Source organism: Pundamilia nyererei, unplaced genomic scaffold, assembly GCF_000239375.1.
Source record: "Pundamilia nyererei isolate P.nyererei 1_Seehausen unplaced genomic scaffold, PunNye1.0 scaffold00051, whole genome shotgun sequence".
Classification (NCBI taxonomy): domain Eukaryota; kingdom Metazoa; phylum Chordata; class Actinopteri; order Cichliformes; family Cichlidae; genus Pundamilia; species Pundamilia nyererei.
Genome location: NW_005187452.1, coordinates 3,218,081 through 3,241,074, shown reverse-complemented (window position 1 = coordinate 3,241,074; position 22,994 = coordinate 3,218,081). Strand labels below are relative to the sequence as shown.

The 22,994-nt window shown below is 40.3% G+C and overlaps 4 protein-coding genes across 5 annotated transcripts in view; 2 read left to right on the top strand and 2 right to left on the bottom strand.

Moving 5' to 3' along the window:
* The window catches only part of znf710b (zinc finger protein 710b), a 29,379-nt gene extending 19,709 nt beyond the window's left edge, over positions 1 to 9,670 (top strand). Inside the window, exons 1-5 of one of the 2 annotated variants that reach the window (XM_005733387.1) lie at positions 337 to 411; positions 1,838 to 3,409; positions 5,862 to 6,053; positions 6,383 to 6,554; positions 7,863 to 9,670. In XM_005733387.1, the coding sequence (XP_005733444.1) occupies positions 367 to 411; positions 1,838 to 3,409; positions 5,862 to 6,053; positions 6,383 to 6,554; positions 7,863 to 8,044 (2,163 nt within the window). In that variant the 5' untranslated portion in view covers positions 337 to 366 and the 3' untranslated portion in view covers positions 8,045 to 9,670. Of the gene's footprint in view, positions 1 to 336; positions 412 to 1,837; positions 3,410 to 5,861; positions 6,054 to 6,382; positions 6,555 to 7,862 lie in introns of those variants that run through there. The other variant, XM_013910907.1, reaches the window with a different exon arrangement.
* Positions 9,671 to 11,111: 1,441 nt separating this feature from the next.
* On the bottom strand, positions 11,112 to 15,030 carry LOC102192028 (isocitrate dehydrogenase (NADP(+)) 2). Its single transcript, XM_005733386.1, has 11 exons — positions 14,720 to 15,030; positions 13,878 to 13,969; positions 13,579 to 13,744; positions 13,276 to 13,436; positions 13,037 to 13,180; positions 12,771 to 12,907; positions 12,306 to 12,457; positions 12,058 to 12,170; positions 11,858 to 11,955; positions 11,669 to 11,761; positions 11,112 to 11,559 (listed from the first exon to the last, which is right to left on the bottom strand). Exons 1-11 carry the CDS (start codon positions 14,838 to 14,840, stop codon positions 11,475 to 11,477), a joined length of 1,362 nt encoding a protein of 453 aa, XP_005733443.1. The 5' UTR covers positions 14,841 to 15,030; the 3' UTR covers positions 11,112 to 11,474.
* Positions 15,031 to 16,956: 1,926 nt separating this feature from the next.
* tmed3 (transmembrane p24 trafficking protein 3) lies at positions 16,957 to 19,321 on the bottom strand. The gene is made up of 3 exons (XM_005733385.1): positions 19,081 to 19,321; positions 18,455 to 18,700; positions 16,957 to 17,568 (listed from the first exon to the last, which is right to left on the bottom strand). Exons 1-3 carry the CDS (start codon positions 19,228 to 19,230, stop codon positions 17,335 to 17,337), a joined length of 630 nt encoding a protein of 209 aa, XP_005733442.1. The 5' UTR covers positions 19,231 to 19,321; the 3' UTR covers positions 16,957 to 17,334.
* A 1,254-nt stretch (positions 19,322 to 20,575) lies between these two features.
* Positions 20,576 to 22,994, top strand: part of LOC102215742 (retinol dehydrogenase 13) — a 5,522-nt gene continuing 3,103 nt past the window's right edge. Inside the window, exons 1-3 of the mRNA XM_005733384.1 lie at positions 20,576 to 20,819; positions 21,108 to 21,248; positions 22,515 to 22,706. Coding sequence (XP_005733441.1) covers positions 20,744 to 20,819; positions 21,108 to 21,248; positions 22,515 to 22,706 — 409 coding nt within the window. The 5' untranslated portion in view covers positions 20,576 to 20,743. The remainder of the gene's footprint in view (positions 20,820 to 21,107; positions 21,249 to 22,514; positions 22,707 to 22,994) is intronic.

Genomic DNA, 22,994 nt, shown 5'->3' with positions numbered 1-22,994 from the left:
GCCATAATTTCAGACTGATATGATGCTGATCTTGTTTTTGTTGTTGGTGTGTGCGTCTTTTGACTTTGATGTGACTTAACCTATTGATTACTGGACTGTCAAGGAACCTTGTGCATCAGTGCTGCGCCTGTGTATGTGTGTGTTTTTAAACCTACTGGCCACACGTGCTCATTTGGCTGCAAGAATATTTGGTTTGTTTAGTGTCTGCTCTGTGTTTGCGCTGGTGCGACCAGACTCGCTACCGAAACTGTGCTGAAGACTAAAGAGAAGGAGGCGGAGGGTAGCGTTAGCTCCGCCTCCTCACATCCCTCACGTATAAATAGGAGGCAAACATAGTCTATTCTCACTCAACACTCGCACTGAAGAATGAGATCCTTGAAGCACCTGAAACCTCACAGCAGGAGGAGCGTGGTGAGTTCACTGGCTCTCGCTCGTAGCATGTTAAGTGGTAGTTTGCTGAGGTGGTGGGCAACGTGGGTTTGATCCCGGCAAAGCTGAAATGATACAGATAGAAAACTGCCATCAGAGATGCTTTGATTGTATCTGGTTTTCTTTTGTTTGTAAAGTTCCTTTCTGTGGAGTCTTTTTTATTCTAAATGAAGAGCTGCCACTTGCATTAACTTATCGCAATCTCTGTTTGAGCTTTTAAAAAAAATCTTTCTCCCAAACTCTTCTTCGGTGTCATCTTTTTGTCTTCTTCACTTTTTGTTTTTATCTTTCATTGAGTGTCTGGCTTTCATTTTGGCATTTTCCTTTCTCCTTCTGTCTCCTGGTTGCTCACTGCCTCTCCCTCCCTCCCTTTCCCTCTGTCTCTACATGTCTTTCTTTTTCTTTCTTCCTCTTGCTCTCTTTTGCCTGCTGCCTCACACTCACCCTCTCACTCTTTCACTCAGCCCTCTCCTCCTCCCCCTCCCTCTCTTATGTGTGTGTCTCTCTCTCAGCCTTCCTCCTTCCCTCCTGCCCACCCCCTCCTTCTCCTTATCTCTCCTTCACTCTCCCTTTACCTTACATTTTCTCCTTTTTTTTCTTTTTTTCCTCTCCCTCCTCCCTTTCACTAGACTCTTGCATGCTCTAAGCTCTCACTCGCTCACTCTTTTTCCTGCTTCTCTCCCTCCCTCCCTCCATCTCTGTCTCTGCTTCTGTTCTCACTCTGCTCTCCAGTGTTTTTGTCTTATCTTGTGCTTTTCTATTCTTTTTTCATTTCTTAATCTTGCTCAGTTTTCATTCTTTTCTTTTCTTTTTTCTTTCTTGCACTTGAATGTGTGTTTGTGTGGAGATCAGTAGGCCATCTAATCCACCACCACACACACACACACACACGCACGCACGCACACGCACACGCACACACACACACACACACGCGCACATCATGCATGGTTAGCACGTTGGATTAGGATGCTGTCTTTCATAGTTCCTGTTTCTCCAGATCTGAAGGTTTGTTTTTGGACACTGTTCATTCAGGTTGACTACTTGTACTAGGAAGAGTGATTTGGGGATAGATTTGCCTCAGTGGGAGGAAATGTCTGCTTTTGCGCATCCTTTCTAGTGATGTAATAAACAGCTCCTGAAAATCAAAATTGTTCTTACTTTTTCTCCTCTCTGTCAGCAACTAGCTCAAATAATCTGATCAGATGAGTCTCACCACCTTTTTTTCTTCAGTAGCTCATTTTTAATGGAGTGGAGGATGGTGCACAGTAGTTCACATTGAAAACATAACTTCCTGCCTTTATAAAAATTTGCACTGAGCTTGATTTTTGTTCCCCTCTACAACACTTGGCAATAAAAAACATTAAAATGCTGATCTCTTTACAAACAGTTTGTCTCTTTCCTGTTCCAGGAGGAGGCGAGCCGGCGCCTGGGTAGATGTGAGCCCAAGGTAATGGCCAGGCTGGTGGACATAGGCACACAGACAGATCCAGTAGTTGTGCTGTCCTTGGCCCAGGCCGCCGTGCTAGGTCTCATCTCCCAGAATGAAGTATTCGGAGCTACCATTGCACCAAACGGCTTCTACACTGGTGAACCAAAAGAGTCCCCTGCACCCCCAGTAGACGGAGTTGACTACGAGTACGCAGACCAACTTATCGGCGCCAACGGAGATTATCTTGGAGAAAACTTGGGAGAAGACGGTCAGATGCAACCAAGCTGCAGCCAGCGGCGGTGGCAGCAGGGGCCGCCTCAGCATCCAGATGGGAAAATGGTGGTCCCCGATCGTCATGGCCTTCAAGCAGGTGACATGTCCTCTTCCCACGTGAAAGGGGAAGGGATGAACTCTGGAATGTCCTCCTGTGTCCACATGCTGAACAATATGGCTCCCAGAGGTGGTCTGGTTCAAGTAGATCCGGCCACCCTGAGAGGCACCAACAAGAACTGTGCAGAATGTGAGCGGGAAGCTACAAACCAGCAGCAAGCCAACACACATGTCCACCCTCCTCCCCCCCAGGTGGCCCACAGGGGACCGGAGCAGGGCCACAGAGGACTGCAGGCCCAGCGCCCGATGGGGGGCCACGGTCGAGGTGGTAGAGAGGATGAAGAAGAGGTAGAACACCAGGGGAACACAATGATGAAACCCACACAGCAGGAGGAAGCTATCAGCAGCTACTTCCAGACCAGTGAAGTGGGAAGCTACGATTCTACAGAGATGGGAATGGGGGGCGAGTATGAAGACAGCAGCCAGAGTATGATGTGGACAGACGGGAGTGCGGCAGGGCAGCATCCCCAGCCTCCACACCCCCAGCCTCCACGTAGACACGGTGGCCGTAGAGTAGACCGGCTAGATATCAACATCCAGATTGATGAATCCTATTGCGTAGACGTGGGAGACGGTTTGAAACGCTGGAAGTGTCGCATGTGTGATAAATCCTACACCTCTAAATATAACCTGGTCACACACATCCTGGGCCACAACGGCATCAAACCGCATGCCTGTCCACATTGCGGAAAGCTTTTCAAGCAGCCCAGTCACCTCCAAACCCATCTGCTAACCCACCAAGGTACGCGGCCTCACAAGTGCACAGTCTGCAAGAAGGGCTTCACCCAGACCAGTCACCTGAAGCGACACATGCTGCAACACACCGACGTAAAGCCCTACAGCTGCCGCTTCTGCCGCCGTGGCTTCGCCTATCCCAGCGAACTGCGAGCGCACGAGGTGAAGCACGAACGAGGCCGCTGCCATGTGTGCTCGCAATGTGGCATGGAGTTCCCCACCTATGCTCACCTCAAACGCCACCAGACCAGCCACCAGGGTCCCCACACCTTCCAGTGCACCGAGTGTAATAAGTCTTTCGCCTACCGTAGCCAGCTCCAGAACCACCTCCTGAAGCACCAGAGCCCGAGGCCTTACACCTGCTCCCAGTGCGGCCTGGAGTTTGTGCAACTCCACCACCTACGTCAGCACTCGCTCACCCATAAGGTATCTGACTGCTCAAGTTGCACACATGCTGTAAATGTTACCTGTAGATCAGTATTCAGCAGAGAGGTTTTTTTTTTCTTTTGGCTTGTACAAAAATATTGAATGCTTTGATTCTCTTTTTTTTAATAGAGAGTCAAAACAAACTAACATAAAAAAGATAATTTGCATCTGCAGTTCATATATAATTCACCTTAAGCCTTGGGTGTAGTTAACAGATACGAGCATCCACCTATCTGGCATCCTTTGTTGTCTTTGTCAGATTCATCTTGTTACAAAAACACATGATTTTAAGGTCAAAATAGAATCAACGTATCAGTCTAATATAAGGAATTTAGCACCTGGATTTAGTATGCTTATAAAAAAATAACAGCTGGTAGAGGCTCGAGCCCCCACGTGCAACCACGAATTGGATAAGTGCAAGAAAAAAGATGGATGGATGGGAAAAAAGAAACTATTCCATCAACATGGTAATGCTAGACTTTTCTGTGTGGCTTTTTTTTTCATTCATTTGAAATCTTTAATAATGTAGTGCCAACAAGTCACGATGAGGAAATGTATTTTTCTTTTTTATATTGAGTCACTTTGAGTGGTTAATTGCCCAGTGAATAGAATAAACTCCAGGTGGGTCATAGAAACAAGACGAAAATTGAGTTTCTAGCCTTGAATAATTTTTTTTAATGGCAACAAAACCAAGTCTGAGTTGTTAAGCAAATAGTATCAATTCTCATGTGAAATATGTTTTCGTTGATGCCATTTTCCCTGTGTAAATGCTGGTAAATCTTTGCAAAGGCTTCATCAGCAGTTAGAAACACAGCACTTAATCAAAATGGTGAAAAATCAAAGGAAATTAGAAGCATAGTAGAATTATCTGGCAAATGTTGCATTTTTAGAAAGACCTTCAATCTCCTTGTCACGCTTTTTCAACCCTTGCTGTTTCCCACACTTTCACACAGGTGGGGAAGAGAGAGATGAAGGTGCGTCGGATTACCTTGTGCTTGTATTTGTGATCATTCTTGGTTATTCTAAAATCAGTTCCTTTTGAATGATACTTTTTTTTTCCCGCCCCAACTTTTAGTCATGCCTAGTGGGTGAAGGAATAGAAGATAGCTGACAGATAGAAATCCCACACGGTGACAAATGAAAATGCTGTGTTGCTAGGGACGGGCTCAAATGTGCTTTCTACTGGGGCAACAAAAATCCAAAGCCACGTTCATCATCAAACTGAAAGTGATGAGAGCAGTGAATGTTCTCAGTGGAGAGAGAATATTCTCTTTTGTGGCTTGTTTGAGCTGGTTGTCTGTTCACTGCTCCCCCTGGTGGACAACGTCAGCTCAACCCATTTGCCGTGCAGACAGTGGGCGGACGGACAGTCTGCCAGATTTGTCTGCTTATACAAACACTGTCTCTCGACCCACTAGTGTCCCGTAATACATATTTGTTCCTCGCAATAGCCTTGAATCCGCTCATTCAGTCGCAGGTTTTTGTCTACTGACACTGACTGCAGAGTGGAGTGCAGGAGGCAGCAGCACATTCATTGAGACAGGCCTCAAGGCCTTAGATGACAGTTGTCTGCTCCTGTGACCCACTGCATGTGTTTGAGAACGTTACAGCAGCTGAATAAAGATGATTCAAAGGGCCTTTTTCCTGTATTCTAGTGATCTCCTTTGGTACACCTAAAATGGCTGCCATAGATTTTGATACGGTTGGAGGAATGAGCAATAACTTGCAGGCAGGATTAAAATATTGCCCTGACATTGTATGCAGGATGGTGACTCTTTGGCCACCCTGTTTTACATGCATGTTATACTCTTGCTGTTGTTTTTGTAGGTAAAGTTGTATAATTTAGTTGTTGTTTCAGACAGATACTCTTGGATCTGTATCAGTGAGAGCCGATGTCTTTACTTAGGTCATCTTAAGCACACAGCTCTGTCTGTGAGCACCAAAGCCCCGCCCACCTGCTCTGTGACCCTTCTGTTTACAAGGGCCAGCAAATCGGAAGAAGCGGCTTGTTTCAGACGCGTCCAGCGTGAGATAAATTTAAATAGTTTTGTATTACGACACATACAAAGCTATTTTATTATGGTCCAAGAATAACATTATTAGGCTGGAATAGCATAGGAGCATAACAGGTTCTCTCTCAGCCACATTAACCTGATATTAAAAGTGTTAAAAAAATATGCTGACTGCTCAGTAATTTTTCTTTCCTTTGGTAAAAAATGTAAGGAAATTTAGTCACAATGCAGATTTAAAGATAGCCTGGAATGTGAAACTCACACTGAATCTGAAAATATGTGTTTGGGTGTGTTATGACTTGGAAAAGCAGTGAGCTTTTAGACCCCACACGTTCAAATTAATCAGTATATCTGCCAACGTCTCACACTCTTGGAAGCAAACAGAACAGCTATTGCTGTATTTAACTGATGGACCTTTGTCTTCTCTTTGCACTCTGCAGGGGATGAAAGGCCACAAGTGTGACGTGTGTTCCCGAGAGTTCACCCTGTCTGCCAACCTGAAGAGGCATATGCTCATCCACAACAGCGTCAGGCCCTTCCAGTGTCACGTTTGCTTCAAGAGCTTCATCCAGAAACAGACCCTCAAGACCCACATGATCGTCCACCTGCCTGTGAAGCCATTCAAATGCAAGGTGCGTATTTTAACTCCAGACTGATAGCAGAGTGTGCAGGGCTGTTTAATTAACTGGCGTGAAATTAGTTGTGATGATGCATTTTTAGTTTCTATCGATTTAATTTAACGTAATAGGATTATGAGGGAGAAGAAAGTGCTCCTAGAAAGCATCTCATAAGCGTCTTATAACCTGATATCAGTACGTTTTCTAAAATTAAATGAGAAGAAAATCCCAGACACGAGAGGCCACTATCGCCAGGCAGGATGCTTTTATCACATCTGGTATAAGTTTTTTCTCTGTTTATATCAGTGCACCTAAATTATTTTTTTTGTATACTTTTTTTCCAGGTTTGTGGCAAGTCTTTCAACCGAATGTATAACCTTCTGGGTCACATGCATCTCCATGCTGGCAGTAAGCCCTTCAAGTGTCCTTACTGCACCAGTAAGTTCAACCTGAAAGGAAACCTCAGCAGGCACATGAAGGTCAAACACGGCATGGATGTCTCACCAGAAGGACAAGGTTAGGCTCACTTTTTTTTAACATTAATATCAACCTTACTTTCTATCATATGCATTTACTGTGAAAGGGATGGATCCTTATATTAAAAATGGCCAAACTTTCATATGGCATAGAACAACAAAAATGTTGCACCTTTTTTACAGTTATTTTTGCGCTAATATTGGATAATAATTTACAGATAAGCACATTAGCCAGGTATTTTATACTGTTTCAAAAGTAGATGTTTGCAGAAGGTTCAGTTAATGACGTCTGTGCATGTACAAGTAATCCCATATGAGCCAAAGCTCAGGCTTCGCACAGCTCCCAGTGCTGTTCCAAACAGTCTTTTTCCTACTCTTGAATCTGTGTCAGTGAGAGCAGATATCCCTAAAATGGTCATCTCAGGCACACAGCTGTGGCACCTCCTGTTCAGACCTTCTGTTTGCATCAGGCCACAAGTCAGAGGAAAGTTGCCTAAAAGCAAGAAGATCTGAAACAGCTTGTTTCAAATGCGGGGGACACCAAAGCCCAGTATAAGATAAATGAGGATTATTTTAAACTATGAATGCAAAGAAGAAGTAGAAATATGGAGCTGAAAGTGAGCTTTTTCTATCCATCTGCCCAACCACCTATTAATCTTCCATTTATACAAAGTCAGCTCATGGTGGCAGCAGGTTAAGCAGGCATTTTAAATGTCCTCCCTAGCAACACTTTCCAGTTCCTCTTGGCGGGTCCTGAGTCGTTCCCGAGCCAAATGAGGTATATCATTTCTCCACTGAGTTCTGGGTCTCACCCTGGGATCTCTTCCCAGTTGGGTGAGACCAAGCAACCTCCAGTGGCTTATTTAATACTTCCTCCACAGTCTGTCTCTAAGGTTAGGGAAGCTCGTTTTAGCCGCATGTATTTGCAACTTTATTTGGTCATCAGCCAGATCATGACCATAGGAGAGGGTTAGAACATGGACCGATCGGTTCAGCCTAAACGGTTAACTTTTGGCCCAACTCTCTGTTTACCATAACAGCCGGGAACATTCCTGCATTACTGGTGTCACCATACCAATCCAGTGCTCAAACTCACACTATGCCCATTTTGTTTTTCTTCTTTTTGCTGTAGACATGTATTATTTGACTAATTTCTGCTTGTTTTGAGTCTAAGACATAAGATTAATTCACTGATGCAATACGTTTGCAAGGTTGAGATCATTACATTGTCCAGGATTAGCTCAGAAGTGCTAAAAACCTCACTTTTCTAATAGATGGGAGTTGGCTGGATGAGCGTCATGCCAGGTTGCCAGGCCAATGTCAGTCAATGCCTTTTTGTATTTTCCAGAAGTTCTTCCAGAAATGGACAGCCAGGGGGAATATGAAGGACAGAACTTCACCTTTACAGCACCGGACAGTATGGACAATGGTGGCTCCCAAAACCTCACTAAACTCACTACAGCAAACATGGAGGACATGGAGGAGTATTACAATTTTGGAAAGGATACAAGCAGCTATACTACACCTTGAGTGGCGATGGACCAGAAAACTTTTTTCCTTTTTTTGTTTCTGAAGGCAGAAGGAAATTACAGAATTGTTGTTGAGACTTTGGGAGACTCTGGGAAAAGGGGTTTTCATTTAGTTTTGGCCTCCTTCCAGAAGCGCCAGACTTGGCGGACTATGATGGGAGGCCAGGGAGGAGGAGGAGTGCTTCAAAGGAGACGTTTCAACTCTGTTGCTTATAACCGAGACACTGAAACAGTTGACACGGTGTGAAGCTCTTCTTTTGGGATAACTACGCTTACCGGCTCAGACTCTCACTGGTGGACAGTGAAATCTGTATGTTGTGTGTATGTATCAGTTATTTGAAGAGGAAAAAAAAGAAAAAAGTTGCAGTTGCAGAGCCATTGGTTACATTTAATGTGATAGAAATTTGTTTGCCATTTTTGTCATTCACAACCAATGTATACCCTCATATTTTTGACTGAAAGTGCCAGATAGACATTTTGCAACTAAGCTTCCACAGTGTCAGCTATTTACTCACTGTATATCGAAGTTTTGATACATAGTCACAACATATTCATAGGTTTGAATGCTCTTAGTTAACAACTCCTAATTGTAGTTGCCCGTTCCTGCCTATTCCTCATTTGAAAGTTCAGACAGGTCTATCTTTAAGTGCATTTGTACTTTTTGCACATGACATTGTAGCCTTTTTTGTTTTCTTTTAAAAAAAAAAAAAATCTTAGTAGGGCACCGACTACCAAAGTTGCTACTGTCTCATGTCGGCTACAACCAGAAAACAAAACTGCCAGCATGTAAAGCCCTCTCACTGTACAAATGATTCTGCAACATGCAGTGTGTTTACCCATCTTTTTTTGTTTCACATGGTTTAGCTTTGCATTAATAATCTATCCCGTGTAGTGAATATACTGCTCTAGGTTTTGAATTACCGAGTGAACAGAACAAAAAGCACTTTTTCATCAAAACCTGTCATTTTTTCTGTGAAGGCGGTCTTCAGTAAGAGTGAATTCATTTGCCTCAAGGAAGAAGAGCTGGGGATGGAAGATAAAATCTTCCGACCCCTTATAAAGGCAATATTATTAAACATAGTTATGCTTTTTCAATCTTGTTTTGTTTTTTCTAAACTGCTGTTTACCTAAAATGGATATTTCATGGTTGTCAGTTCAAATACGAGTTGCAGAATGAGCAGTTTGAGCAGAGAATCAGCAGTTTGGGTTTTTATTTGTTGTTTGTAGTTTCAGCACTCTTAAATCCAGGGCTGGGTCCACTTTACTTTTAATTCAATTTATTCAGAAATATTTTCCCCATCATGGGGAAAGTAGCATGAAAAACAAGAGATGACACAAACCGAACCTGTGAATTTAAAAGATGAAAATAAATTATTTGGAAGTCGTGCTTGCTTAGATTTTGAAATGATTGAATTAAAAGTGGACTGACACTGGTCCTGCCACTCAGAAATTCTGTTTAGGGGAAGATGGATAACTCCCCCTGTCCTGCCATGCAGGTCAGCCTTGATATGCACACTAAGCCAGAGGAATGGTCTACTAGTTCTTTTTTTGAGATGAGAAATATTAAACTGAGACCTCATGGAAATTGACCATGAATTATTTAATAAAGGTTCTCTAGTTTAAGTGATGAAGACTGGTGTTTTAATCCATCACTATCTGGGGGATAATCCTTATGATCTTTTAGAGATACACCCACTTTTTGTGTACGACCTCAACAAATTTGACATTGTTTTATCATTATATCTCCAACATTTAGTTGGATTGCCACGAAAGTTGGTACGCGATACATTTTGGGTCAATATTACTGTGATTTGTTGCTGAAGAACAAGCACATTTGAATATTGATGGAGCATTTTAATTTTCTTGGTCTGCTGCATGGATGCTTTTGGCTTGGGACCAGAGAGCACATTTTGGGTTAAACCTGAGGTCTTTAACTCCCAGTAGAGCTTATGGACTGGTCAGCTGCTTCATGGGTGCTTTAAACTTCCATAAGAGCAAGATTGATCAATTTTGCTCAGAGATATAGCTCTTTTATTGCTGACGATGAAGTTAAGTTTTGTTTTGTTTTTTCTTTTTAAGACTTTCAATGGGAAGTTTTAAAGAGAAGTGAGATTAATCTAAATGTCAATAATCAAGAATTGTGTTCATTTTCTTTCTTTCTGCCTTGTAACAATTGGGGTAGAAAGAGCAAGAATCTACCATATTTTCTGAATAGTGTTTAGATCTGTTAATGTCTGACAACACTTTAAATACCAAAAATATTTTTGAATATGTCTGAATGCTCATGTTTCTTTAAATTTAGCAGTTTTAGATGAACAACCAGGCCTGGGATAAATCATTTCCTTCCTTAGGGATACATATAGATTCTTATACAGGATGAAAAGAGAGCAATGGTGAACACAAAGGAGGACAACCATGGCTGGGAGGTTAATTCAGGTAATGTGATTGGCGGTCTACCTGACATGAAATTGGACATGGAATTTTCCACTGCAGCAAACCTCAATTATTCTTTATTACAAACAGGAACAAACGCTAAACGCAGTCTGCAGGTGCACTTTAGCCAAGGATCAGTTTAAGATTGGAACAGTGAACCAGTTAACCCAGTTTTCTTTTCCTTAAAGAAATATTCATAATAAGCAGCAACATAATGCATAGACGTTACAGCAACCGACTGGATGACTGTGACCATGTCGACATCTGCTGGTCATACACCGTGGCTGCCAGCACAGCTAAAAGCTTTGCCAAAACTCCCATCAGGCTTGGCCCCCTGCTGGTACAACACTACTCTGCATTATGCACTGCGGGGTGCATATGATGGCTACAAAATGAGCATACAGCACCGCATGAATGCACTGCTGGACAGGAGCTCATGAGCAAGTGCATGAAATTAAAATGTGCAATAGAAATGCATGTGGTGGCTTTTCCTCAAATGATTCTGTACAGTCTGTGCTGAGAAGTGTTTTTTTTCTGTCCCAGGATAAAAGCACCGGCCTGACAAATGAACATGAAAAAGGCAACTCCACACACACGAAGTGTAATTAAATGACAAATTCTTTTTATAGTCATGCTGATTAAGTACAATGTGACGTTAACATAATGATATCCAAATTTTGCTATTCCCTGAAGGTATGCTCTAATTTAATGAGAAAGCCTGAAACATCTTTAAACTGTCCATAATAAATGAATATTACCATTAATAATTAATTATAAAATTTACTAATTTGTACAAATGTGGCAATAGGAAAAGGCAAACAAAACAAATATACAAATTTTAAATAAAGGCATGTATTGCGGAGCAGCTTCAAAACTGGATACAAAGATTCATACAAACAAGAGGGTAAAATGTTATTTTATACAAATCTAGAAACAGTTTTTGCCTGGTTTTTTTTGCTACATTAACAAAAATCTTCATATTGTCTTCTAAATGTTATTCAGTTGCCGAGAGCTTTAACGAGGTTGGTCTTTATGGCATCAAGGAAGTCTGTCGTGTTGACATAGTGTTCATTTAGCTTGCAGCTACAATGGAGAGGGTAGAGAGTGATTAGTTGACATAAAGTGTGTATTTATGTCTAAATATTAGAAAAAAATTCTACAATATGAATTATAAATGAAAATGTGATCTCACTTGGCTAAGCCATGGATGCAACCTGCAAGATCCTTGGTCATTATACCATTTTCCACCGTATCCACGCAGACTTTTTCCAAAGTTTGGCAGAACCTGGAATTTGTAGTGCAATAGCAGTTAAAATGATATAAAACTGTATAAATATATAATATATGTCAAATGAGTAGATGACACTAATAAGATATGTACTTTATCAAATCAGGATTCTCATCCAGTTTGCCTCTGTGCTCCAGCCCTCTGGTCCAAGCAAATATGCTTGCGATGGGGTTGGTACTGGTTGGTTTTCCCTGTAGAGCAATGTTAGCGTTGGTCATTTAACTCCCTGTAACCCATAACCTAACATATAGTCAAAGCTCTGAGTCTTTTCAGATTGATTCAGTGGCCCTTACTATCTGGTGTTCACGGTAGTGCCTGGTGACAGTGCCATGTGCGGCCTCAGCCTCGATGGTTTTACCGTCGGGACACACAAGCACTGATGTCATGAGACCCAGAGAACCAAAGCCTGGTACAAACAGAAACATGGAATTAGAAGGAAATCACATCAGCATAAAATCACGAAAACATGAACATCACGTCCAAATAATGCAACATTGGGAGCGCTGCAAACATACTCATTATCTAACCGTAGTCTACTTACCCTGAGCCAGAATGTCTGACTGCACATCTCCATCATAATTCTTGCAAGCCCAAACAAATCCTCCAGAGGACTTCAGGACCTGGGCCACCATGTCGTCAATGAGACGGTGCTCATACCAGATCTTCAGCTTGTCAAACTGCGGCTTGTAGTTTCTAAAGGAAAACAAAGAAATTCAGCGGCTTTGTAGATGTTAAACAACCAATAATAAAACATTTTGATGGCTCAGTGAATAATGTTTTTCTCTAGCACTAGAAACAGCACCAGGTCTAATACTCTACTGCTGTGTGTCTTACCCCAGCTGGTTACCCCAGCGACATGTACTGCACATTTCAGCTTATGGCCATGATGAATCTGATGAATGGCACAAGCTGAAACATGGGGGTTTCAATGAAATTAAGAACCTCCAAAGCAGGTGTAGCTTTCTCAGATACCTCTGCTCTGCTCTCTTTTTAATGTACATCTTACTTCTCAAAGATGTCCTGGAAGATGTCTTTAAAGCGGCCATCGTAGGCCTTGAGGATCGTGTTCTTGGTGCTCATGTACAGGGGCCACTTCTTCTGGATGGCATACTGGAAGCAGCTGTGAGCAAATCCACTGATGGACTGAGCAAAGAAAACATAGCACTTGCTTGATCAATAGCATCATAGAACATTAAATTAAAAACAAGGAGAGTACCCCAAAGTATCTTATCTTTCTCATGTAACCAAACCTATAAAGAAAGTTACTATTACCTCATCAGTGTTGTACATCCCCATCCCACAACCTCCTGCTGGGAAGTCATACACCTCCCACTCCTGCTTTGTGCTTCCATCAGCTGGGGTAAAAACAATCTTAAACTTGCCAGGCTGGTTAATGACAAAGTCTGTGGCCCTGTACTGTGAGACAGTCAGACACTGGTATGTGAGTCTGCACTGTTTTAAGTCTGGACAGAAAGAGAAGATGCACATTTGCCTTGTTGTTTTTTGTTTACCTGATCTCCAAAAGCATGCCTGCCAATTGTTATGGGTTGTGTCCATCCAGGAACAAGACGGGGAATGTTTTTGCAAAGGATTGGCTCACGGAAAACTGTGCCGCCTAAGATGTTCCTGATGGTCCCGTTGGGACTCTTCCACATCTTCTTTAGTTTAAACTCTGAGGAGAAAATATAATAAACACATATAATAAGCACAAGAAGGTATTAATTTGTGTAAATATAATAGAATTAAAATGCACTCAAATGCCTCTAATTCTAATGAATCTGTACAAAGTTAAAACAAGTCTGAGTCTAACTTACCCTCAACTCTGGCCTCATCAGGGGTGATGGTGGCACATTTGACAGCCACGTTGTATTTCATAGTCGCCAGAGCAGAATCTATGGTGACCTGGTCATTCGTCTGGTCTCTGTAGGGCAGACCCAGGTCGAAATACTTCAGCTCAACATCCACATTGGGCAGGATGAGCTGTGCAAGATGTCAATGTGTAAATTGCCTGAGGATAATTTGGCACAGAAACCACAAAAATGCATACATGCAGAGTTACGAGGAAACATTTTGATTCCTTGACACGTCAAGTGTCACCAAGTGTTTGATTTACCTTCTCTTTAATGAACTCCCATATGATGCGAGTCATCTCATCACCATCCATTTCCACGACTGGCTGGTCCACTTTGATACGTTTTGTTGCATCTAAAAAAAAATAATTAAAGTTACATTACTGTTGTATTAAAGCGTAAGAGTCTGAAAATGACAAGGGAAACGAAAGGTTAAGTTTGCACACTTGTGTAAATAAAAGGTCAAATTGTTTTCGATGTTAGGAGTTTATTCACAGCTTTGTATTACACTTCTTAATTGACTCCAAGTCTTCCAATTCGTGTCACTTTCGGGGAGCCAGCCACTGAGCTCTGAATATCTCTGAGCCGACTAGGCTTACTTTTATCATCTGAGACACCTGCATATCATTTTTACATTCCTGGCAGCTGGGTTTCACTGAGGCAGTGACCTTCGGATTATAAGAGTGCTCCGATATCATTTATTACCTGTCAAGCCCTTTTTGTACCTGACAACATGTGGACTAAAGTAGCAAAGCAGGCTGGCACCAAACTTACTTACACACATTATTTCTCCTTTTTATTCTTTTCACGTTAGAATACAAACTCTTTAGATTTTATTCAGCATGACCACACTGGCTTTTCTTTATGTTATTACCTTATTTATTTGTCATTTTGTAAAAATGAAACACCTCTGAATCACTTTTTGTGTAATCTTAATGTATGACTCACCCATGGATACTTGCCAAACAGCAACGACTCACCTGTTTCTATCATTTCCAGTCACTCGCTATAACTTATGACTCTGCCACACTGTGCATCTAATGTAACCACATTAATGTTATGAGCAGTTCATTCTGAGTCATTATGTTGTCGACGGTAAACTTACAGTTTCTCTGTTGCAGTCTGTGATGGCAGACGGCGGCCGGTGAGACCACTGCGGGGTTTTGCGACAGCGCAGCGGCGGCACTCCTCGACACCGTAGTCAGAGCTTTAAGGTATCCCGCCATGTATACTAGTGGTTACTTAGGGTCAGCAACTGGTCCACTGGGACTATAGCTTCTTCCTAATGAATGGACGTAAGGCCTGTAGAACCCGCTAAACTGATGACGCTGGACGTCGGCGCTAATAACTTCCACCCACGTCAGCTTGGAGAAAGACCGCTTCACCCCGATTGGCCAGTGGAGCCGGCACAGGTTCAAGTTCACTTCAACTCTTCTTCCTATTTCCTCATTTGAAACACAGTAGTAGAATGCAGTATACACGCTCCATGTGTATGTAATGTGGGGGTTTTCCACATTAAAAGCCCCAACGTAATCCGCATAAACAGCTAATGTACAGTGTAAACATGTCTTCTAATTTCTTTGAATGCAGAACTTCTTTAAAGAATAATAATGACAAAGAACTTAGAAAAAATAGAAGAAAAAAACAAAACATAGTAAATATAAAAAGATAAATAATATAAATTTGTTCCAGGTTAAAAATTCATCTGCTAGATACTAAGAAGTGGTTTCTCTGTGTTTTAGATTTATTCACTATCAAACTACTGTTGATGTCTCTGTGTCTCAGTCATCCAGGTCATCGTAGTCTAAGGAGCTTGGAAAGAAAAGCGTCTGTGATTAGGTAGAGGATCATTAGGGGGTCCATTGTCCCTCTTGGGGGGATACTCCCACAGGGCTTAACTCTGGGACTCTCCAGCATGTGACCTTAGAACTGAAGAAGCTTCTCTGATGAGAGGTGAAACGTCTTCAAACAACTTAAAGAAGTCCAGACACTGTTCTTTTCCAAGCTCCTTAGACTACTGTTGATACCACAAATGCTCCTAAATTTTAAAGTAATCACTAACAAACTTTTTAAAAAAAACCCCAGGGAGATCAAGTGTCTCTGTAATGCCTCTGGCAACTTTTTACTGAGTTTGAATCCACTTCAAACTACAATCAAACTACTTGGATTCACTGCAAATAATTGTCCTCAGTGATCACCTTTATTACATGCTTAAACACTTCTTTCCTGATGTTACTGCCCCCCAACATCGGCTGCCCAATAAAAAGAGTATGAGGGCTCACTGACTGATTTGATAAGTTTGAAAAATTATGTAAATCACATGTTATGTCTTCTGACTTATTTTCGCAGTAACTTCCACAGGACATTTACTGCCAAAGAGCACACAGGGGATTTGACATTATAGCCAAACACCCTACAGAGACACCTTGTGTTGGGTTTTCCTTTAATTTGCCACATTTCTATATAGCATTATGCACAGTGAAAGTCAAATGTTCAAGTCAAGCTGCAATAAGCAAAATACATTTTTAATGTGGCAGGACATTAGGATTAGAGTTTCCAATGGAGCTTCTTGAAAACATGGAGACCTAAAGTATTAAAGACTGTTAGAATAGCTTTAAGTACAATCTATAGTTTCCTTAATCTCTAAATTTGTAAAATTAAATAACATCGAGTATCATTGGATTTGAAAAAATATCACAACACTCGGTGCCAAACTTTAATTTGACAATGTCTAAAAACTTTCTGGCATGATTACTCTCATAATTGGCTGAAAGTAACCCTCTTTCAGGTTAATGAAGATGTTTCACCTCTCATCTGAAAATGCTCTGGTCAGAACTGAAGAAGCCTCTAAGATGAGAGGTGAGAAACAAGAACCCAAAAAAGACATCCAGTTACCTTCGACTCAAGTGCTTGAGACTATCATGACCTGGATGACTGAGAACCTACACAGCCGTATTAAAAAATAATAATAATAATTTGTCTTCAAATCGAACTGAAATGTCAAAGAAACTATTTGTGCAAAAAATGATATCTGGTTGATACTTGGTGACTTTCCAGTGAAGAAAATGTAAAACATATAAATGAGAATCCAAAACAACAAACAAACAAAAAAACAGTAGTTGCGTGTATATGTATCAGGTTATATGTATTTAAATTAAAACAGTAAACTTCAACTTGGTTGGCATGAGGAAAAAACAAATGCCTAAGCCACTCCGTATGAAACAGACAAGACATGAGAGAAACGGAGCTCTCATAGCTCATAATGATTTTGCACACATAAATTAAGGTAACAATACATATAACAGATGTTATACAACAAATAAAACTCAAATTTAAACACAATTCCTCTTTGGTTTTTATGTGTGATACTACTACAGATGACAGAAATCCACAAAGCTGCTTTTATAAGTGAAACTAGGCTACTTAATAGGCAGATCAAAATAAACATGCCATCTCGTCCACCTCTATAAAAATAAAGTCTCTAAAGGCTGAAAGATGTCAACTGCATTTTAAACACAGACGTGAGTGGGGTTTCTTTTCAGTAGAAAGTTGTTGAATGAAAACAACTTGTGTAAAACCTGAATTCAAGTTTTGCCCGACAGGAATGTGAAAACTCCTTGATCTATCCATTTACCATTGGCTTTGATGAAAATACTAACAATATGTGTTCACATTAGCAAGCTTCCACTTGAGTTTCTTATGGCACACTGAGACCTTGGTTTAAGTGGTAGCTGCCACAGAGCCTTTCTTGTCAGAGAAGAAGCTCTTCAGCATCATGACTTGACCGATGCCGATGACAAACAACAGGACGGTTTCTCCGATGGACCAGTAGGTGACGCGCTCCAGCAGGTGCTCTGCTTTTGTGCGATCCTGCGCCTCTCTCAGCCTGTACCATGTCTGCGAGTCAGCCACCACCTTCAGGATCTCATGAATGGCGACGCAAGACGACTCCAACTGATAACAGAAAGATTAATGGAAATTCATCAATATGTACAGTAGAAGGTGGATCGCACAGATCAGAGTCACATAAACTCACTATACATTTGACCCTAGAGGTCTCAGTACTTGAATTAAAGAGTAGTAACACTATGCTATCCTATAGTCTGATATGAAATGCATAGTCACAACTCTTAACAATAAACACTCAACCTCTTTATTTATTTTATATATAATTTTATATTTATTTTACTTTATTATATTTAAGATATCTGTTATGTCATACTATATTCTACTGACCTACATACCATTCTACTTATTTAGGTTATTTTTGATACATTTCTTGAGATTAACAACAAATGCTGGTTTTAAGTTGCATCAAAAGAATTTCCAAACTCTTTTGAGAAATAAAGTATGGCTTATCAGATGTAACACTCTGTGTTTTGAGAAGCAGCAATGCTGTCAAACTGTTGACATTTCCTCTTTTGGGTGATCTGTGTAATTCCAGGAACGGAGAGTGCATTTAAATACAATATTTCCTTGTGAGCTTAATGTGAATAACTCTTGCACCACCTTGTGGACATTATATAAACACCTTTAAAGCAGCAAAAATACTATACCAATTTTAGATTACTTGTTATCACCTTACTAAACATAACTGATATGTCTGTACTCATTTTTCATGTCAAAATACATCCTGTTTTTTCTGATTCAAATCATGATACAAACGTCTGTGATATGACATTGCAGTTCTGTCTTCTCAAGGCATGCTTGTCTAATTGAAGGCAGCAATGTTTAAACATTGATAAGGTAATAAATTAGCTATCAAGTAATCCAGCATGTTCTTAAAAAAAAACAAACAAACTGCACCTGACACACTGAAAGCACCGTGTTCATTACTGACCTGAGTCAGAGCTGTGGTTCTTTTCATGCTGTCCAGAATGGGTTCCTCATTCCCGTGGCGGAAGTCCAGATACACTACTTTGTGTGTAAAAGTGGAGAATTCATTGCTGAAGCAAACCTTGTAGACTCCCTTCATAGTTGTGGTGTGAGAGAAGCTGTCATACTGCTTCTTCTTCTCATTATACAAGGCATTGTCATGAGGATCTGTGACGAAGCAGTCCACATCATAGTTGCCCCCTGAAATAACCTAAGAGAAAATAAAACATCTATAGAAGGAAAGAAAGTTGCAACGTTGTGTCGCTGTTAAATATATTGAAGTTATTGGATGTGGCTGTGTGTGTGTGTGCCAGCTGTTCCTCTGGGAATTATTGGGCTTCTCTTTAAAAGTCTTTATCTTGAAACGGAAAATAATCTGAGATAACATATGTTTTCAATTGATTGAAAAAAAACGGAGCCAAATTTAAGTAAATCAAAATATGCATTCTGCACTATTTTACGATTAATAGACAATTATAAATTTGTTCTTGATTTCTGGAAGCCGGAGAAAAAAACTTCAGCCTAAAAATTAGTCTGACAGCATCTGCTAAGTGCACACACTGACGTGATGGAGCTCTCAGAGGAACTTACTTGAAAGTCTATGTCAAACTTCACGTCTTTCTCCAGCTCCTCGTAGAAACACTGCTTGTCATTGTCAGGCAGTTCAAATGTGATCTCAGTCCCAGACACCACACATGCACCACACAATAGCAGCAAACAGGTGAGTGACAAATACAACATCGCGACAACAAAGAGAAGGTGCAGGCAGACAGACTATTCTTCACTATTCAACAATGATGTTAACAGTTTGTAGTTCTGACGTGGCGCGAGCATGAAGAACTTCCGGGACACTGTTGTTTAGTTTTTTTATTTGAGAAAAAAAAATTCAACTTCTTCCAGACGTAATATAAAGACAGACAAGACCCAATTTAAGCTTTTAACGCAATTTAAAATATTTTAACACAAGTTTAGACCCACAAAGCGAAGAAATACGCTTAACCAGCTGTACAGAGATTTTAACCAATAACAGAGCATTACAACAGGTTTCCCCCTTTCAAAATAAGGGCACGGGATTAACAAAAGAAGCTGGAAACGAACAGACAAACGAATTTTAATAAATAAGGGAAGTCAAGTGAATTTTGAGTTCCAAAGTAGATTAATTTGCATGCAAAATTATTACTATATATTATTACTTGCACCAGTAAAGGTTTTTAGTAAAATTATATTTTCATGGCACAAATGTACTTAATCAGTAGTTAAATCATTCACTAATGTTCAAAGGTTCTAAGATGACTACCAGTTTAATTTCATCTGTTTCTACTAATGACAGTGTTACGTCAAATTATTAATTAAAATTGTATAAATCTGTTTTACATGGTGTTTTAATTTGAAAATCCCTGTGAGAGATGTCTGACGAGGCAAGCAGTATTTCTATACCTTATGCTATAGTGGGAGTAACTCACTGCAAACAGATGCTCATAATTCAGTACACGGTGTATCCTGAGCATATAATAGTACTATTACTACCATAAAAACAAACAAACAAAAATAAATCATAACAAAGTAATACACAACCAAGGTTCTACTTTGCAATGCATATTTAAAAATGTATTTTACCTGACATTTAGAGCATGCCTGCACAAGCTGAATGGCTGCTTTAAGTAAACTCTTTAGTACATGAGTCAGCAAGCTGCCGCATTACGCCCTATTGTCTCTTGATGGGTGTGTTTTGCGTGGCATTCTATTACACAAGCACGCTGCACAGAACTCCTATGGTCTGATCTTTGATATATATTACCAGATACATTTCCCCACAATGCCAAAACAAACATTCACTGTACTTGAAAGCTTAAACAAACCCCAAACCAAAACCAAATAACACACAACCAACAAAAACAAACAAACAAACAAACAAACAAACAAACAAAAAAACCCCAAGTATGTCGTACATGACAGCAAGGAAATACACATATTTAAACCAATGACTGTTTTCTACAGTCATTGATTTAAATCATTGATTTAAACCAATGATTGAAGCTTATTCTGAAAAATCTCCTTTAAGTTCCACCACGCCCTCCACTTCCGGCTAGTTTATCGTTACAAATACGAAACGGGAAACCACGTATTTGTCGTTTTCGCCGTTGTTTGTGGTAGCTGACGTAAAGTTCCTTCCACAAAAACAGATCGTTAACTGCAAGTCTGCAGCAATATTAAAATTTCAGCTTCTTATATAAGTTCCAGAATTGCTTAAACAATGCAAAACTACGCAGAGGCTGTTAAGGACTTCACCGAGAGACATGCAACTTGCCTCACGGTTGTCTTTGTTGCAGGTAAGCCTAATTCTTTATTAAATGCATACTGTTTAAGCTTTGTTAACTTGCACATTTAGTAGGATTTCTGATACGGTAATGAAAGGAGATCAGGTAAGCACTTTGTTCTGTCATGACAGATTATTGCTGTTGCTCGTAGGTGTGAAATTGTAGAAATATATAACAGTATGTAGCTGCTTGATTTAGCTTAGAATAAACATAAGAGTAAAAGGTAGTAAAAGGTCAAATGGAAAGTCTTCAGAACATTCTCTTACACCCTGTTCATAGCATAAATATCTTTTTTGTCAGGGGTAGGCGTGCTGGCCTTCCGCAGATGGATGGCAGGAGCAGTGTGTCGGAGCAAGGCCAGGCTGGAAGGGAAAACAGTCCTCATCACTGGAGCCAACACTGGTATTGGGAAAGAGACAGCCCTGGACATGGCCCAGAGAGGTAAGACCCTCCATGTTTGTTTGTTAAAGAAAAGTACAGAAAAACAAAAACATATGCAAAGGCTGTGTCTCACATCCTGTATATGGGTGTAGGTCAGGGGTGTCAAATCCTCAGGCCAGAATTGGTTTGACTTCTTTGGTGAAGGATGGCATAAATTTTAACCTTAACTCTAAACTGCATCATCATAGGTTTTACAGCCTATGATGTCATGCTACACTAGAACAATGAATTAATTTATATACAGTTATATGACAGAAAAGTTCATATTTTTCAAAGTCTGCTCTAGAATTGTTATTTTTTTAAGAGTGGGTCCACAGTAAGAAAACAAAGAAAACAGACAATTTTCTGTTATTTAACAAAAACCTTCTGCACAATGAGCTACCAGAAGTTTTTCTGTATTTTCGCAACTTATTTCAGTTTAAGCTGGATTTCTATTGTGTAGAAAAAAGACACACTGTTATAATTGCGCTACTTTTTCTCATATTAAAATAGCACCAGGATTAAATATGCAGATAAACATCTGTACAGTGTCAGACAGAGGAGATTCACTGGTCTAAACCACTTAAGTGGAATGTATGTGGCCCGTGGTGTAAAATGAGTTTGAAATCCTTGGTTTTTATATCAGCCGTCTGGAACCATGAATTCTGCTTTCCGGCCATCAATCTGTCCCTGAAGTTCAAGGTCACTTGGGTTATACAGCAGAGCAGTGATGCAGAACACATCAGAAAGTCTACTTCTGAATGGCTTCAAAAAATAAAGTAATAAAAAGATAAGGTTTTAGAGTGCCCTAGTCAAAATCCAGACTTAAATATGATTAATATAGTTTGACATTACCTTAAACACGCCATTCATGCACGAAAACGCTCCATATAAAATAAGAGTTTGCCCTTATATTTGGATATTGACTCCTAAGAGTTACTTAACTTAAAATTAATAGAAGGGTTTTGCTGAGATTTTTTATTTTATTTTATTTTTTACATTTTTTAAATTAAATGAAGCACTGCCAAAAATGATTTGATTAAATCTCTATATAGTTGCGTAAAAAGAAACCATATCTACAGTCCTGTTTTGGACATTTGGTACTTAATGAAGAATATTATATAATAACCATTCAGTAACAACCAAGAAATGATAGAATATTAAATAAGTATCAATGACAGTAGGTAAAAATAAATCTGTAACCTCAACTAGTACTTTGGTTGCACATCCTCTGGTGTTTACATGTAAATATGAGTTGCTTTTGTATGTTTTTTCTTTTTCTCCAAGGGGCCAGAGTGATCCTGGCCTGCAGGGACATGACTAAAGCCCGTATTGCAGCAGATGAGATCCGTCAGAAGAGTGGGAATGGCAATGTGGTGGTAAAGAAGCTTGATCTGGCCTCACTACAGTCTGTCAGAGACTTAGCCAAAGATGTGGAAAAGAATGAGGAGCGCTTAGACATCCTCATTAACAATGCAGGTATTGCAGCAGTTCTACCTGTTTTTTTTAATGTCTCTGTAAAGCACTTTAAATCACCTTGCTGTTGAAATGTGCTACATAAATAAACTTGCCTTGCCTTACCTTAGTCCAGACCTTCCCAAAGTGTGGGGCCCGCCCCATGGCAGGGGGGGCGTGGTATGAAAAGGAAAAAAATAAAACGCTTGGTCACTGCTATCATGGGGAGCCCACAGAAAAGCAAAGCAGGAGATGAAGCATAGCTGAATATGTTTCTAAACCAACTTCATTCTAAGCCAAAGGCTAGAAAAT

Coding starts and splice junctions, on each gene's coding strand:
- LOC102192028 (XM_005733386.1), bottom strand. CDS start 14,840: ATGGCGGGATACCTTAAAGCTCTGACTACGGTGTCGAGGAGTGCCGCC. Junction 13,181..13,275: donor GGCATGCTTTTGGAGATCAG/GTAAACAAAAAA, acceptor ACTGTCTCACAG/TACAGGGCCACAGACTTTGT. Junction 12,458..12,770: donor TTCCAGGACATCTTTGAGAA/GTAAGATGTACA, acceptor GTTTTCCTTTAG/AAACTACAAGCCGCAGTTTG.
- tmed3 (XM_005733385.1), bottom strand. CDS start 19,230: ATGTTGTATTTGTCACTCACCTGTTTGCTGCTATTGTGTGGTGCATGT. Junction 18,701..19,080: donor AGTTTGACATAGACTTTCAA/GTAAGTTCCTCT, acceptor ATTTTCTCTTAG/GTTATTTCAGGGGGCAACTA. Junction 17,569..18,454: donor GAACCACAGCTCTGACTCAG/GTCAGTAATGAA, acceptor TTCTGTTATCAG/TTGGAGTCGTCTTGCGTCGC.